Source organism: Xiphophorus hellerii, chromosome 22 (genome assembly GCF_003331165.1).
Source record: "Xiphophorus hellerii strain 12219 chromosome 22, Xiphophorus_hellerii-4.1, whole genome shotgun sequence".
NCBI lineage: Eukaryota > Metazoa > Chordata > Actinopteri > Cyprinodontiformes > Poeciliidae > Xiphophorus > Xiphophorus hellerii.
This window is the reverse complement of record NC_045693.1, coordinates 17667616-17684111: the sequence shown is the minus strand read 5'-3', so window position 1 is coordinate 17684111 and position 16496 is coordinate 17667616. Positions and strand designations below refer to the sequence as shown.

At 38.3% G+C, this 16496-nt stretch overlaps 1 protein-coding gene across 9 annotated transcripts in view; it reads right to left on the bottom strand.

The window, feature by feature from the left end:
• Nucleotides 1–16496, bottom strand: part of LOC116713542 (protocadherin-15-like) — a 178426-nt gene that overhangs the window by 38928 nt on the left and 123002 nt on the right. For all 9 annotated transcript variants that reach the window (XR_004337888.1, XM_032553731.1, XM_032553734.1 and 6 more), the window contains 5 exons: nt 12810–13115; nt 10730–10960; nt 7962–8078; nt 5540–5680; nt 3742–3854 (listed from right to left, as the gene is read on the bottom strand). Coding sequence is in view for 8 of the 9 variants with exons in the window: in XM_032553731.1 (XP_032409622.1) it covers nt 3742–3854; nt 5540–5680; nt 7962–8078; nt 10730–10960; nt 12810–13115 (908 nt within the window). In the remaining variant the exon portion in view is untranslated. The remainder of the gene's footprint in view (nt 1–3741; nt 3855–5539; nt 5681–7961; nt 8079–10729; nt 10961–12809; nt 13116–16496) is intronic.

The following is a 16496-nucleotide window of genomic DNA, read 5'->3' as shown; positions in this document are numbered from 1 at the left end:
GTAGGAAGGGCAAATACTAATTTGAGGCAGTCTCGGGGAAAGAGGCAGAGATTAGCAAAAAGACGAGCTGAGGAAACCACCAACTCACTTTCTCCAAGCTACTACACATTTTACAGAGGTGTGTACTGCTGAAGGCAGATAGTTTTCTAGGGATTCTACTACTTACTCTCTGAAAATGAATGAATGTCTGTTATCAGAAACAAAATTATCATGGAATATGCATTTGGAAATGTGGTCCTGTTAAATCCTAAATGCATGATTGTGCCCGTATGTAAATACTTATTGGTCAGAACAAGGCCACCATGTTTGCATAGCTTATAAAAAGTATTCCAAAGTAATGAATTGAAAGAGCTCACTTAAGCAGCTGAATCCAATTAGTGAGTTGATACTCATTTTGCTACTTTAATTGTTGGAAAAAATACTTTTTAATTGAAAGTTGTTTGTTGTCTTCAAACCACTTCTGTGTAGCTTTTGCTGGATGCTTTGGGTGGTTTTCTTCAAGGTTTGATATGGATTTTCTTTAACAGTGACTTTCTCATTGCCACTTTTCCATAAAGCTTTGACTGTTGAAGAACCAAGGCAAATGCTGTTTGGCCTCTCTCACTAGTCTCCTTCTTGCACAGTCACTCAGTTTGGGAGGATGACCTGATCCAGGCAGATTTACGCATCTGCCATATTCCTTTCATTTCTTCATGAAAGGAATATGAAGAAATTTAACTGAATTCCAAGGGAGGCTAAGTACCTCAGATATTCTCTGTATCCATCTCCTGACTAATACTTTTCAATAACATTCTCTGATTTGTTTGAAGAGTTCTTTTGTCTTAATGCTGTAATGTCAGCTGGGAATTCTGATTAACCAGTGAATGGACCGTCCAGACACAGGTGAGTTTATGATGCAATCACTTCAGGCAAGCTCACTACACTCAGGTGATCTCTATCCAACTCATTGTGATACTATTAGCCAATTGGTACTAAAATCAGCCAATTGCTTATTTTATGTTGCATATCTTTATGTAGTTTTTATTTTATTTTGTATACATCAGTTTTCACTTTGATGTCAAACGGATATTTTAAGTTGTTTTTTTTTTGTCAAAAAAGCCAAATTTTGTTGATCGTGTTTGATTTGTGTAAACTATAAAAGACAGTGTTGTGATGGTTAGCCAAACATCTAATGCATATGTGATGCTACAAAAAATATATACAAGATGTTTAGTTCCATAATTTAAAAACAAAACAAAAAGAAAAAAAAACAAGTAGCAACACAATGCTAAAAAAGCAACAACAGTACAAGTAATTTGTTTTCAATGACTTAACAATGACTAGAGCACCTAATTTCCCTTTGACAGATGGGGAAGAGCAACCATAAAGCAGGAGAAGAAATCATTAAGTCAGCCAAGGCCCGCTGAGATGTTTTAATTGTGTACCCCAGAGCTATAGGCATAGCTTACCTGATTCCTGCTATAACTAACTGGGGCAGACAAGAACTTCTGTGGACATTTAAAAAGTGATTTGTTTTGGTAAGATTTCTTAAGGGAGAAAACAATCATTAGAGATTGAGAGGAGAGGAATGAGTAGATGGTTAATCGCAAAGGAAGCAGATTGTATACTCTCCACTGGAGAGAGGCTAGTTCTGCAGGAGAGGCTTGAGCACCTGGCTAATGCTTTCATGCTCATAATTTACAGTAGGCCTCCCACTGTGTGGTAACTTTGGAGGTGTGACCAAAGATCCCGACCAGTTTGCAAAGTGTTTCAGGCTTGCCACTCGTTCAAAATGTCAATCAATGACTTTTCAATGGCTACATTGCTGTCCCAGTGTATTAATCATTGAATAAAACTGCGTGGAGGTGCACACTGCCTTATAAATATGTGTTTAACACTTTTTTCAAAACTTTGTCAAGTTAAAACCACAAGCTTTTTATTTTTACTGGGACCACCACACAGCTGTACACTACCTGTAAATTTGAAAGAATAATGTTAAAGTTTTAATTGTGTTTTATTTCAACCAGCTTACTACACCTTGAAAAAGAAATTTTGCTTGTGGAAACATGTAAACATAATTCTTTAGACTTCTTTCCAGTAGTAGCTTACTCCCTGGCGCTCCTCATTAAGGTCAGATCTGAAGCCTGTGTGCCCACCTGTTGTACTGAGCACAGATGCTTTATTTAACAGTATTCAGACATTAAGGGTGCAGAGTGAGAAGGGGGGAAAGACATGCGGCAACAGATCCAAGTTGAAGTCGGAATGGCCGCGTCGAGTCTGCAGCCTCCGTGCTTAGAACAGTCTCCGCCTGCTCCAACCACTGCACCACGCAGTGCCCCTGTTCACTTATCTCGTAAGACAAACTTTAGATACCTACAAAGAACACCTGTATTTAAACTGAGACCAAATTAAACATAGATGAACTCTATTTACAGAGAAAGCCATGTCTTAAGGCAACTGGCTGCACTAGATTTTAAATAAGGATGACAGAGAAAAGGGGGTTTTATTTATGCAATTCTTGAGAATCATGTATCATTTTCTTTCCACTTCCAATAAAGGCATCTCACATCAAATCACATTAAAATACATTAAAGTATTTCTGATGTCACAAAATGTAAAGAAGCTCAAATGGCATTAATGATGGACTTTTTTAAAACCCCAACAAAAGCACACAAACTTCAGACATACACAAACTCTCAACAAGCCATAGTTTAACTAATACCTGCAACATGGACAAGAAAACAAAGCCGTGAAAAAAGATGCAACATCTCAAGTGACGTGTTGACAGTTTAAGCCACACTTACATTACCCCTTCCATGCATAGATAGACTTGTTAAATTCGCACACAAAAGAGAGTCTGCCAGGACTCTAAACATACAAGATACTAAATCAATCCACTTAAAGTAAGCTGTACTTTAAGCTCCTAATGACTAACTACATGCCAGATGACTTTGCCACGAGACCTTGGAAGCTTAAAAGTCTGGCAAGGATCCTCTAAATCTCTGCAGAACAGTACCTACGGCAGCATGACATAATAGCCGACAAGAATCAGCTCTATTGCTTCATCACACAATATTTTTCCAAGCAGCTTAAACCGGCCTGTTAATAATGTGTTTATATTTAATAAAACATTTCTTTTTGGCATCCTCCCAAGCTTCAGTACCATCATTAGTGAAAAACTCCACCCAACCATGGCCTAGTAAAGCTGCGTGTTGCATTTCAGAGCAGTGGGGAGAATATTTTCCTCATCTGCTCTCTGCCATTTTAACCATCTAAATAGTTCATCTTTTTTAAAAGTGACTCTTTACAGACTGAGAGCGTAGCCTAGTTATCTGCTATGATGGAAACAAATGGGGATTAAAGTGGTGCTGAAATGTACAGTCTGCTCCGGTATATAAATACATATAAAACTTGATCAGTCATGCTAAAAAGAGAGCCATATAAAAGCTGAGCTTGAGATACTAGAGCTGAAAACAACAAGCCATATACAGATAGCTAAAATTTTCTTAAACATAATGAATGCATGAGGAGAAGTGCCATCATTGTAGCGCAAATCAAAATATATAATTTATGAGGTCATTATGGTTCAGATTGTCAAAAAAGTGGAATAGATGACAGGACATCAAATAAGCTGTTCTTGCCCACTCTTTCTAATCATTGTCAGCTACGCCCCTTTGTCTAGCAGCACATCTAAAGCTGCTCCAAGGTGTGAGAGTGTACAGGAGCAGTCAGCTGCATCAACGGCATGTCAGTGATACTCACGTATACTCTTCCTCAGTGAAGATCGGGATGAGAGAGGGCTGAAGGACAGTGATCTCCACCAAAGTACTGTTTGACTTCACCGGCTCCCCGTTATCAAAGGCAATCACAAACAGCTACAAAGAGACATCAGAACGATATACTCATGAAAGCGCAAACACACAATTATCACAACTCCAAACCATACTGCGTCTCTCCAACTCCTCTTTTGAAGTTCTTGCCAGGTGTTTTTGGTAGACATGTTCAGCATCTTAATAAAGACATGATATCAAAACCTTGCAAAACTAATACAGGGAAAGTGTGATTGCACTGATCTACATTCATAGACTGTGCAAAGGGGCTGAGAGAGTGAGCCAGTGGAGTGAGAGAGATAAGTAGAAAGAATAGACAGAACTTTTGAAAAAATATACAAAGAACATGAGATGAAAAAAATAAACAGAAAGACAGACACATTAATAATGAAAATCAATCTGCAACACTACAGCCGATTGACAAACTTATGTTTCAAATAGTTCTATCTAAAGTAATAGATAGATAGTTGCTAATTGGAGAATCAGTTTTTGTGCTTATCCTGATTACTTTCATTATGTCCTTCTTAAAATAACAACAACTATATTTTAAATCCGATATGAAATCATCCAATGTGTGTATGGATTTTCAAACGTAAAATAGAAAGTAGCATTTACTTTGTGTCTCATTTCTGCCCGCTGACCACCCAGCCGGTTGAAGAATTTGGCTGCCCTCATCAACTATTTCTACCAGAGCTTTGTTCCAATTAAAATTCTTTTCAATGTCATCACCCATCTTGCACATGTTTGGACCAGGGGATTTAATTAAAGGGGTTTGTCAGTTCCCTTCATTTGGCCATTTTAGAGAAACATTTTCACAAATTGGCACTTTTATGGTCGCTAAATTATTGAAATTGAGTGTACTGATTATATTTGGAATGATTTGCACTATAGTAAATTAGAAACAACTGAGCTGAACTAGACAGTAAAACTGGGCTTTAAATCAGATTTTTTTTTGCTGGTCCATGGAGTTTGTTTTGAATTAACTCAACCAAGATGAATTGACATACAAAACTTACGGCAAAATATAAGATTAAGGAATGCTTCCGAATACATATGATATCGTTTTAAGGGGACAAAATCATATGGTTTAAAGTACTAATGTCAAGAAATAAACAAAAAACGTAATTTTATTAGAGTGACTGAATTTAATACTTTTTTTTATGTAAGACCCTCTTGAGTGTAGTAGACCTGTAATCAAGTTTCCACTGGTGACTAAATACTGATCAGGAATGATAGAGGCAAGGCAAGGTCACCTCCTGGGAGTGATAGTGATTTATGTGAGTACCTGGGATTGTGGTGTGAAAACAACCCCAGTTCTTGTTTCAATATTAGCAGATATTACCCATTTACAATATATCAGTACAATTTCATACATTTTAGTCAAGCTCTTTCAACAACTGAACAACGGAAATCAATTTCTTTTAAGCTTTAACTTTTCACTATCACACTGTGAAAATCAAGACAACCCGGGTTCCTGCGACACAACCAACCCAGCCTTCTCCTTCTGTGCTATATATAGCTACTATGACTCAACTTGGATTCCACGGGAGCCCTTTTAAGTAGCACATTTTTTTCCCACTCCTCAATACATCACTGCACCTCCTTCTGAATATCTGTGTCAATGTCTGGGAAGGCTCCAGTTAACATGACAACCACAAGGACAATATAAGTAAAATGTATGAAATGACACATGTATACATATCTATCATGCATGTTACGTAGCAACTTACTTTAAAGGTAACACTAGGCTCTTCATTGAGGTTGACCTTGGTGATGATTCTCCCAGTTTCCTGCTCTACATCAAAGATGCTCCCGCTGTAAGGAGACCTTTCCTGGTCAACTCTGTAGCGCACAAAACTGGCCGGAGTGCCCTGTAAAAGCAAGAAAAGAGTTAACATACTGTAGCTCATAATCGATCATTCTATCAATATCAAAAATAACCTTCACAAGTTTAAAAAATGGAAAAAGGCGGCATAAAAAATAATGTTATGATTCAAGCCACAAAAATGTAGAAACATTGTTTTTCTGAGCGTACATGTAACTATTTAATTGACTTTTTCACTGAGCTGAAACGGATTCTGAAGAAAAAAAGCAGGTCTGCTCTTTGCCTCTCCTGTGTGGAGCTGCCATAATGCATAACCACATTCTTGTCTTTTTTTAAAAAAACTCTTAGCCTATTATATCCACCATTAGCCTGCCCCTCACCAAACATCTGTATATGCCCTCACTTTGATTCACTTAACTATGCTATTCATCAGAGACATAACAGAGAAAAAAATATATTTAAATGTATCCCTTTGTCCAGCATAGCACAATTCAGTTCATCTACGACAATATGGACTTTACTATGACCCTTGATTATGATTAATCATGGATCCTGATTAACATAATATCATACATAATATATACATCCATAATGTAAAACACTGCAAACTGCAAACGAACCAGACATTAAGCAGCTTGAGAAAGACTTGGTAATGGACAAGCAGCTATAAGGATGATGGCCACCTCTCTCAGAGGTACTCAAGGCATGTCACACTGGAGAGGGATGTGTAGGTTTCCTCCCAGATATAGTATGCTTCATCCCGACCACAAATAACCAGAAGAAAATGAAAATATAGGTTGATCTTGCAAATTCAATACATTTTAAACAAGCAACTGAAGGGCCAGAGATGAGCGAGTGGAATGTCTTAATTGTAAATGGATTATTGACTAATCAGATCTGTGACTAAAAAACTACAGGGAATATAAGAGCTGCCACAATCAATTATAGTAAATTTGCACTTCTGCAACAGACAGAAAAAAAAGGACTTTCATTTTCAGCTACAAAATAGCAGATTTCTTACATCTTGTTCTGAAGAAAAACAAATATTTATCACCATGGAAACCTCTTGTTCAGACAGTTATAAATGCCACCTCTTTCGAGGAACAGGTAATGAGAAAGGAGGTAATTGTCAGTATTTATTGCTTTTTATACACCATATTACTATGAGACTTTCTTTCTTTGTGAGTGCAGTTTGCTTATGGCCTGGTGCAAATGTTTAAGCAAGGGTGTCTGTGTGTGTCATGCTGTCAGTTAAATATCAAATCCAGGCCAGGAAAATTCTGGGTTAGTTTGGGGACCTGGGTTGTCAAACCATTTTCTCTCGTCTCTATTATACCATTCATACTGTCACTGTGCTTCTGGCTTTGTTTTTCAGGTTTTAGCACTATTGAATATTTACTGTGGTGAAAAACGTCCCTTGTGAGGTTCAGAATGATAACAGCAACAATGTCAAAGTTCAACTTAAAAAGAAAAAGTTTTAGATTTACAAAAACTGGGCGAGGGAGAGCAACAGGAGGGAGAGCCTCCTTCCCAGATAAAGTGAGACGTAGAACAGCCAGGGTGACATTGTGAAGATGTTCTACCACCCACAGCTAGAATTGACAGCCATCCGCTTCCCTCAGTGTCCATGTGCAGTAGAGAGAATACAAGCTTATTCAGACTTGGTGAGATCCCACCAGCAGGAGAGCCACTAATAGCATAGGAGTCCAGCCATGCACAACTTTACAGAAAAACCAACTCAGAGCTGAAGACATTTTCCGTTCCACTTTTTAACATAGGATGCCTAAAAAAAAGCTAATAAAGGAAAAACTTAAATATCAGAAGTAGCATTGCCACATAAAAAAGAAAAGTTTTAGACCAAAGGCAAGTCACTGAGCAGAAATAGTAAAGGCCTCATACAAGGACAGATGCACACAAAGATAATCTTACATATATAAGTAAGTGCAAAGTGAATACACACACAGCTCTGTATCTCCAATGAGAGGATTGCAGTCTTGAACACACCATGAAAATGGTTTGTGTAATATACTGCAGCTGAAAATGATTCATTTTCTGACAGCAGTATGCAGTCACTAGGAAATATTTTGCTTCTTATTAATTTCACCTAAGCTGTATACAAAGACTGCAATGGACTGGCGACCTGTCCAGGGCGTACCCTGCCTCTCGCCTATTGACAGCTGGAGTTAGGCACTAGCACCCCTCCCGACCACAATGGTATAACGGTGTCAAAAATGGATGGATTGATGGATGGATGGATAGATGGATGTCTACGGAGGAGGTGTAAAATGTGAGTTTGTCGTGTGGCTCATTTTTTAATCTGCACTCACTGGTGGATCTTGGTCCGCAGCAAAAACGGTGGTGATGACTGTTCCCTTCTCTGCATTGGGGGCCACCAAGCCCTTGTACAGATCTTGACTGAAGACAGGTGAGAAGTCATTCATGTCCTGGAATAGCAAGATTTCTTTTTTCAGCACAAAACTCTGAATTAGTCTCTCGTACAAACATCAATAAACTGCTTGTAAGCAGTGCAACTAAGAAAGAGCGAGTTTGAGAATCTCACTGCGTGAAAAAAGGTTAACAATACGGTTAGATATTATCAACACAAAGCTTTAAATAAATAATTCTGATGCTGAAAAGCTTCAGCTAAATATAGCACAACCACATAATAAATGTAGAAATAGGTTTTGATTCAATGTGCTTGTCTAACAGAATATTATTCCTACTTGTCCTGCTGCTTTTTATGTTTTATAAATGGAATTAGAACAGGCTGATATTAGCTGGCTAAAAAAAACAACATTGGTTCACTTACAGTCTGATGCTTAACAAACATGATATTTTATCAAGTCAGATGTACTTTCAGAAACAGCACTACCTTAAAAACAGTAATGGGCAACACGCTTTTAGATTTCATGGCATGACATTTTTTTGTGAACAGAGATGAGTGACCAGTAGTGTGCTGATTCCTTTTAAAGAATATACACAGTGTGTTCTCAGTTTATAGTGTTTAAATATTATGGAAGGGAGATCAAGTTTTTATTCAAGTTTTATTCAGCTTGTTCAAATGATGCAATGTTTAAGAGAGAGTCAAAATCTCACGGCTTAGTTTTATGAAAATACCCTAAGAAGCCAATCTTGTTATTAAAATGGCAGATTGGAGCTTTTCAAGTAAGAAAATATATTTTCAAATATCAGCAATAAGGCAGTATTTTGCTAAAAGTCAAGCCATAAAACTTAAGACAATTTAAACAAGATCAAGGATTAAAAGCAGTAGCAACAAAGATGAGATTCCACAAATTGCATCAAGGCATGCAGTCCAGAAAAATTAACAGCTGTCCAATTAGATTAGGAAGCTTGTTTAAATATTAATTTTAGTTTTTATTTTCTACCGTAAATAGTAAAGTTTCAGACTTGTGTGCAAGGCATCCAATCAAACCCCTCGCTCTCTGAAAAGATAGTTATAATTGGAAAGGTACATTTATGAGCCAATTATGACTTTTATATCGATTTATTTATTGTTTAGAGAGATATTTCAGGGACCCAGATAATTTCACATTTGGAAATGGAAAACTTCTTTGAAATAAAAAAAAGAAATTCTTCTCACTTTTTATAGGAAAAGCTATGAATTTCAGTTGAAAGCAACTAAATTTAAAGGTCAAGGTAGTTTAGGTGGTATCCAGGTCTTGTTAAATTGTAATAACACATGTAACACTTTCAATCAGCTTTTTTAGGTTAAATAAAACAAAACAGTGCAAAACACTGCATAAAAAGTTAGAAAATAAACATCTTGCTAGGTGATTTGCCATGTGAAAATAGGAAAAACGACAGGAGCAAAATCAAATATTTGTTAGTATTTAAACCTATCCAATAAATAAACTCTTCCTTGTCTTGATTTTTCCTCTTCTGAAAAGTCAGAGTCATGAGCAGTAGTCTCGCGCTTTGATCTTTTTTGCAGGTTTTGGGATTTTTTTTTTTTTTTGCAGGATCATATTTATGCTTTGAACAAAAAAGCTTGATTTTTTAGCAACAAATGTTACAGTGGATCATTCAGTTTGTCTTACCTGTACTACACTGAAAATCCTTTAATGTAATAAACATGTGCAGATGTATAATCTCAAACATTTGAGATACACAGAGTAATAAAAGGAACATTGAGAGCTGCAAGACAGGTGCAACAGAAAAGCCATCACAGCTAGTAATACAATGTAAACAGATAGCATCAACAGCATAAAAGGAAAGATACGGAAATTACTTCAAATAACTCTCTTGAGGTGTTACATAAAAGACAGAGTGAAATCAGTGGAATCAACTCAATCTTTAGTCCCCTTGAGGCTAGACTGAATCCATTAGACTCATTCGTAGTCATTTCAAATGGCAGAGACAGGTTTGGTGTCGATGCCTGTGCCATTCCTTTACCCTTGGTGACGGCGCACATAATGCGACAAAGCGTGTTTTTATCAGGACATGTTAGAAAACCTTCTCATAGCTTAATTCTGCAAATCTTAAAGAGATAGGCCAGATTCATGAGCAGAGAACACTGTGAATGTGCACACATTTTGAAGAACTAATCAGAGCAAAAAAACACACATTGTTAAATAGAGATGCATGGTCTCACAACACAATCCTTTTGTTCGCTCAGCTTATAAAAGGCTGCAAAGAAAAGACAAGCTTCTGCAAAGCCTGCCATAATTGCTGTCACAAAGCTAATGAGTCATTCAGATCGTGAATAGCAGAGCATGCGAGGCAGAAACACCAATCCATCAAAGCTCTTTTTTGTGGTGTTGCAGTGTGGGTGAGTAGGTCAGCAGGCTAAAATGTGTTTTACAAAGGTAATTCAATCACCCACTGCAGTGAGAGACATAGCGCAATGACAGCACAGCTGCACTACTTTAATGTTTTCAATTCACTTTGGCATTATGGTCTCTGTGTTGTGCCCTTTGAAAGATATTATGACTGCGAAACCTTGCTAATGACTCACTGCATAGTTGCTTATCAAGGCCACATCTCCAGAGCAACAATGAAGGTGTAGAGAGAGTAGGAGGTACAGAGAACAGAGAACTGAGAGGAGGCTCTGCACAGGCAGTCTGTGGGCTCTTACTGTGATGCGAACTGTGACAGTAGCTTGTCCCGGCGGCATTCGGGCTCCTTGGTCGACAGCTTCTACCTGGAAAGTGTAAGAAGCCCCCATGCCCATAGCTGCCAGACCCTCGAAGTCCAGGGTCTGCAGCACAGCTAGTTCCCCAGTGATAGGGTTAAGAGAGAACAGCTGCCTGGCTGACTCAGTCTTGATGCGGTATGTGATGTTGGAGAAGAGGTCTACGTCCACAGCCTGCGAGAAGAATGAAGAGAAGCAGAGATATGAGGATTCTAGAAGACGAGAGATGTTGAAAAAATAATAATCAGCAGGATGTTCAAAAAAGCTAGGGTTGTGTTTTAATTTAAAATTTTGCAGCTCCAGGGATTACCCCAATCATTCATTAATCAGGTTCTCATTAAATTAAGCCGCTGAGGAAAGCCAAAGTTCATAAGAATGAAATCCCAACTCACAAAGCAGATATAATTTCCAAAGGCTAATGCAATATATTATAAGATTAAGCCTGCAGGTATTGAAATTATTCAAACCCAGGCCAAATTCAATTTATTGGAAATGTTTACTCAGAAAAAGTTTATTTAGGCAGGAAAACAATAAGTTCAAAATAGTGTTGTGTCAAAGTTCTTAAATTACATCTTCTATAAAGAGCTGTGTAAATTCCCATGAGTTCAAGAAAAATAAATAAATAAAATAATCTGCAAGCAGATTACACTGCCACCATAAAAGCCATAAGAATGCAGTCAGTTAGAAGAAACCCTTAATGGATAACATAGACATTTTAAAGAAACTAAACCTTGAATTTAGATTTGATGTAACTGATTCAATATGTCCAACTTCTTGCAAAAATATTCACATCCCTTAACTTTTTTCCCATTTTCTTATGTAATTCATTGGGGTTTTATGTGAAAAACCAGCACCTAGTGGGCAATTCTGAAGTAAAAGGAACACAATACATGGTTTTTGACATTGTTTATTAATAGAAACCTGTAAAAATGTAAGCATCTGCCTTTTCTGTCATAGATCTAACATCCCTTAGGGTGGGAAGCTTGGTCATCCAGAAAGGGCTCAGTGTAAAGTCGCTGCTTCTCCACATTGAGAAGAGCCCATTTAAGTGGCTCATACATCTGGTTAGGATGCCTCCTGGATTCCTCCCTGATGAGGTGTTCCAGGCACATCCCACCCAGGGGAGACCCTCAGGGAACCCCAGAACACGCAGGAGGGATAATGTTTCTCAGCTGACCTGGAAACACCTTGGGAGTTCCCTGGAGGTGCTGGCCCAAGTGGCTGGGGAAAAGGAAGTCAGGGTTTCTCTGCTTAGGTTGCTGCCCCTGAGACCCGATCCCAGTTCAGCATAAAATAATGGATGGACGGATGAAGTTCTGTGCGTTACGGAAGTTTGTATATGCCTGAAGGCATCTTTATATTGATAAAAATAACAAAATGCTGCCAATGCTAATGTAAATCTGGTACATATTTGACTCTGGTTTGTTTTCCCTTTGCCCAGTGGGTATCTACCCTGCCACCAGTGTCAGTTCAGGGGTGATGTGTTGTATAGTTTATGAAGGTGTCACACTGCCACTGTCACTCAAGTACCTTGCCTTCTTTACCTCCCTATTCTTCTTACTCTCCCCACCTCCTGCTATATCCCTGTCTAGGAGATGTCATTCACGATATGCCAGCAATTATTCGACCCCCTGCTAGTGTTTGCTCTATGTGCGACCGGTTTCTCTATGCCTCACCTCACTGCACATATTTATGTTGATATTCGACAGTGTTAGGGCCAGATGCAAACACCTTCAGTTTTTTTTATTATTTATTTTATCTTGTGGAGTGTGTTGATGTTTGCCAGTTAGGATGGATCTACCGAAGTTTGGATATGACTCAAGAAAAAAAAAAAAAAAGCTTCAGATCTTGTTCTGTCAAAAAGTGCCTGTGGTAAGAGAGAAAGTGTGTCTCTCCAAGAAGACTGTATTTTGGTTGCCACAGATTTTACCCATTTTGACAATTTTCTCACTGAATAACCAGCCTAAATGCTACTTCTGGATACAGGAAGGGGAAAATGGTAACTTTGATGGTAAAAACTTACACTTAGTTTCAGAACCACAGTCCCCACTGGGCTGTTCTCAGGTACATTCACCACATAGTCTCGCTGTGAGAAGACCGGGCTGTTGTCATCTACATCCAAAATCTGGACTAAGAGCGTCAAGGTGGTTCTTCTAGGGTCTACCGCCCCATCTGAGGCCTCAACTATGAGGCTATACTGATCTCTTAACTCTCTGTCTAGAGGTCGTTTTGTGTAGATGCTTCCGTTGGCACTGATTACAAACAAGTCAGGATGATTGACAATCCGGTAGTAAACCTGACCATTGGCTCCTGCATCAGGGTCAGTGGCCTAAGGAGAAAAAAAAAACAAACAGAGTGTTTAAATGAGTGGACTTCTACAAGAAAAAAATGAGCCAGTGACTTTAGTTTGTTTCGCCTCATGCCAACCAGTTGCAACTGCTGTTTGTTTTTTTTAAACAGACAGACTTAAGTGCTGGCAGTAGTAAGGTGCTCTTGAAGTAAGGTGACCATAACTAGCTCCGTTTATTGCACTAGCAACTTAGCAATAAAATGAAAGGAAATGGTGGAAAACAGATCTGACATAATCAGAGGAAAGCTTAATAACAGAAAAGTAACGTTCTGTAAAATTGAACATCACAAAAATAAATATTTATGATAAACAGTGGAAAACATTGAATCTTTTTAAATTCACTAGTAATAATAAAAAGATAAATATTCACAAAGAATTAGCAGATGATTAACATGCTTTAAAACAGCACTGAACACATATTTCACCTCATGCAAACAGCAACTGGGTTGGAGTTGGATCCATTACATGATTTGTTAGAGCTTGGCTTTGTCTCGATGCCTTGCATATTTACAAAGCTTTCAACAACAAAGCCCTGAAGCTTCAGTGATGCAGCCGAGCAAAAACAACAACCTTTAAGTCTCATTTCTCCTCTTGATATGGAAACTCAAGCAAATGTGTGATTTGTAAACCTTGCAATAAAATAATAAATCTTTAATAATCTATTTCTGAATAAAACATTCGATAAAGAAACAGAGACAACAAGACCACAGAAAAAAATAGAGATTTGTGGCTGAAAACCACAAGAAACAATGGGCTACTCAGTGGTAATGCAGACATGTAGAGGAACTTACATAGTTTCCTATTCGATTCTACATGTTTAGCACTTTCCTGTAACAGAATGTTAGGGGCATCGTAGATCAAATAAAAAAAATGGAGCCACAAAAGGAGTAGATGTGTGAAATAATGTGCCATAAGTCCTTTAAGGTTTAAGTGACACATTTAGGAGTTGTTCATGTGGATAAATGGAAGTGGTACAGCCCAGGTGCGGACTCGATTTAGCCATGTAGCAGCTTCTTATTTACTGTCTGAGGCCAAAGCAACATTTCTCCTTCAAAGTGTTCATGGTGAGTCTACACCTGGGAGATATTGTTCTGATATAGAAAAAGAGCCACTTTTTTCTCAGCTTTATGAAGATTTCTTTTTTTTGTTTTTGGGGGGAATTAGTCAAGTTCACCTCGTGTGCACAAACATCTCGTGGTCGTTAGACACGGTTTCAATCATCAAACAGAGTTTATCCAGAACACAACAAAACATAAATCAAACTGCTGCGAAATTTTACATGACACCTTTATGATGATCCTGACACAAGCTCTTATGAATTTGTCCACCAGTTGTCAGCACTGCTGAGTCTATGGCTCCCCTGCTGAGAGCAGGGAGAATGGGTTTAAATGTTGCATGAGTTTTCGGTTCCAGAACAACGACTGTCAGCGGCGGTAGCCAAATTTTCGCTAATCTATTCAAGTGTGTGTAAAAAAAGAACAGGTGGGAACTGGTTCCAATTACTGTCACGATAATCCAAAGCACTTTAAGGCTAGCATTAAGCTACTTAATAGCATTATGTATTTAGACTCCAGTCATCCAAACCCATGGCAGATGCCTGGAGCCTCATTGCTGCCTCCATTATGTCTCCAACCCTGCAGGTGAATTCAAGGCAGATGATTTTACTATAACATCATGTTTTAAAAGAAAATGCTTAAATGGACACAAATAGTAGCTTATTTTCAACACTCTTGCTTCTCATCCACTTGCTCTTCTGTCACTCGGACAGTTACTTAACATATCATGCAATAGGGAGCTGGAGGCTCCTGTTTTGAAAGGAGTAAAATGTGTTCAGCTAGGCACAGGATCTTCATCTCAAGAAGTTACTCAGGCTTGGGAAAAGGCACAGAGCAATTACTGATCACTTCTCAGCTTATCAGAAAGGAATGATGAAACTGAGAGCAATGCTTGGTATTCATGTAACACTGTCAGTTAACAAAAAAATCTATCAGGCTTCACAGCTTTTAGCAAATGTTGGCCAGTTCAGGTGTGTTCAACGCTATGTCATGAATGGCATATCCTGGGATCTGGGCAGACTGTCTTTACGCTCTATATGTTATCTCAGGGCAAAATATGATCACTTAGCAACATAATGACACACTTCACAAATGAACTCTACGAGTCAAGATTATTTAGAAGCTGCATCCCGAGGGGAACGGTCTCTTCAAATGCTGTGCAATGAGCATGATGTCTTAAAATGCAAATCTGTGCTCCCTGCATGAAAAATAGCATAGCATCTCTCTCTCTGAAGACATATGTCTCTCCACCATGAAAGGATTACCTCAAGATAGATAAACCAGAAGGAAACTAAAATATACTGAAGGCAGACACAGAAATAATAGTTAACACAAATTTAAAGGCAGGTACTGCAAAAGTGCTCAATTTCCAACATGTAAAGATATTTTGAGTGCTTCTTATTTATATGAACACATTTATATTGGACTTTAAAGAAAGCCAATTTGACTTTATTTAAAAAATGAAAGGGTTTATGCTGCTGTAGATGGGTTGAGGTGAGACAATGAAGCCGTCATGAGGTTCAAAGAAGTTCAGGGAAGGTTCTGTAGAATTACAAAATGTATTCTTATCTGTCTGAAGCACAGATTTGCATGCAAATAAGATTTTCTGTATTTTCAGTACTTAAATTTGAGCCAGCTGTACTTTTAGTTATTACAGTTCAGCAGAGGGAAACCATACGCAGGGTATGTACCCTGCCTTGCAACATCACAGTTAACACTGTGAGTACCAGAGAAGGGTCCTATTTTAACATTTCTACCTTTGGAGCCCAGAGACGGGTCGACTGACCTGAAGGATTTTAGCTAGCATCCTATAAGCAGTTTTGCATGATTTTCCATTCCTCCTTTCTGGCCTGACGGTCAATGGCCACGTTTACAATTGAAGAAGGGATGCTAATTTGAGCCATCAGAATCGTCAGTTTGGACTCAGGTCTTTTGACCCTCTTTCGGGACTTCAGGGGAGAGGTCGAAACCCTGGTACTCCCAGTGTACATCAATTTTGATCTTTCATTTCCAGGAGAACTTTCGACTTTCCCACTTCAGTTAGCTTTTCTGGATTATATAATTTTTCCAAAATCAATCTAGAGTTTAGCCATTAAAGCAGTTCTCTTTAAGCTGGTTTCTCAAAACAAATCTATATTTTTTGCTTACATCAAAACTACCATTACTGTGGCGCTACTTTTAATAATCTCCATCAATCAGATGCAGTAACAGATATCCGTATTTGATAATACAAGTCTTCTTCCATCAACCTGTTCCTGCAGCTACGCCATAATCCATGTTTATTGGCAAATGAGTCTCTCGTGAC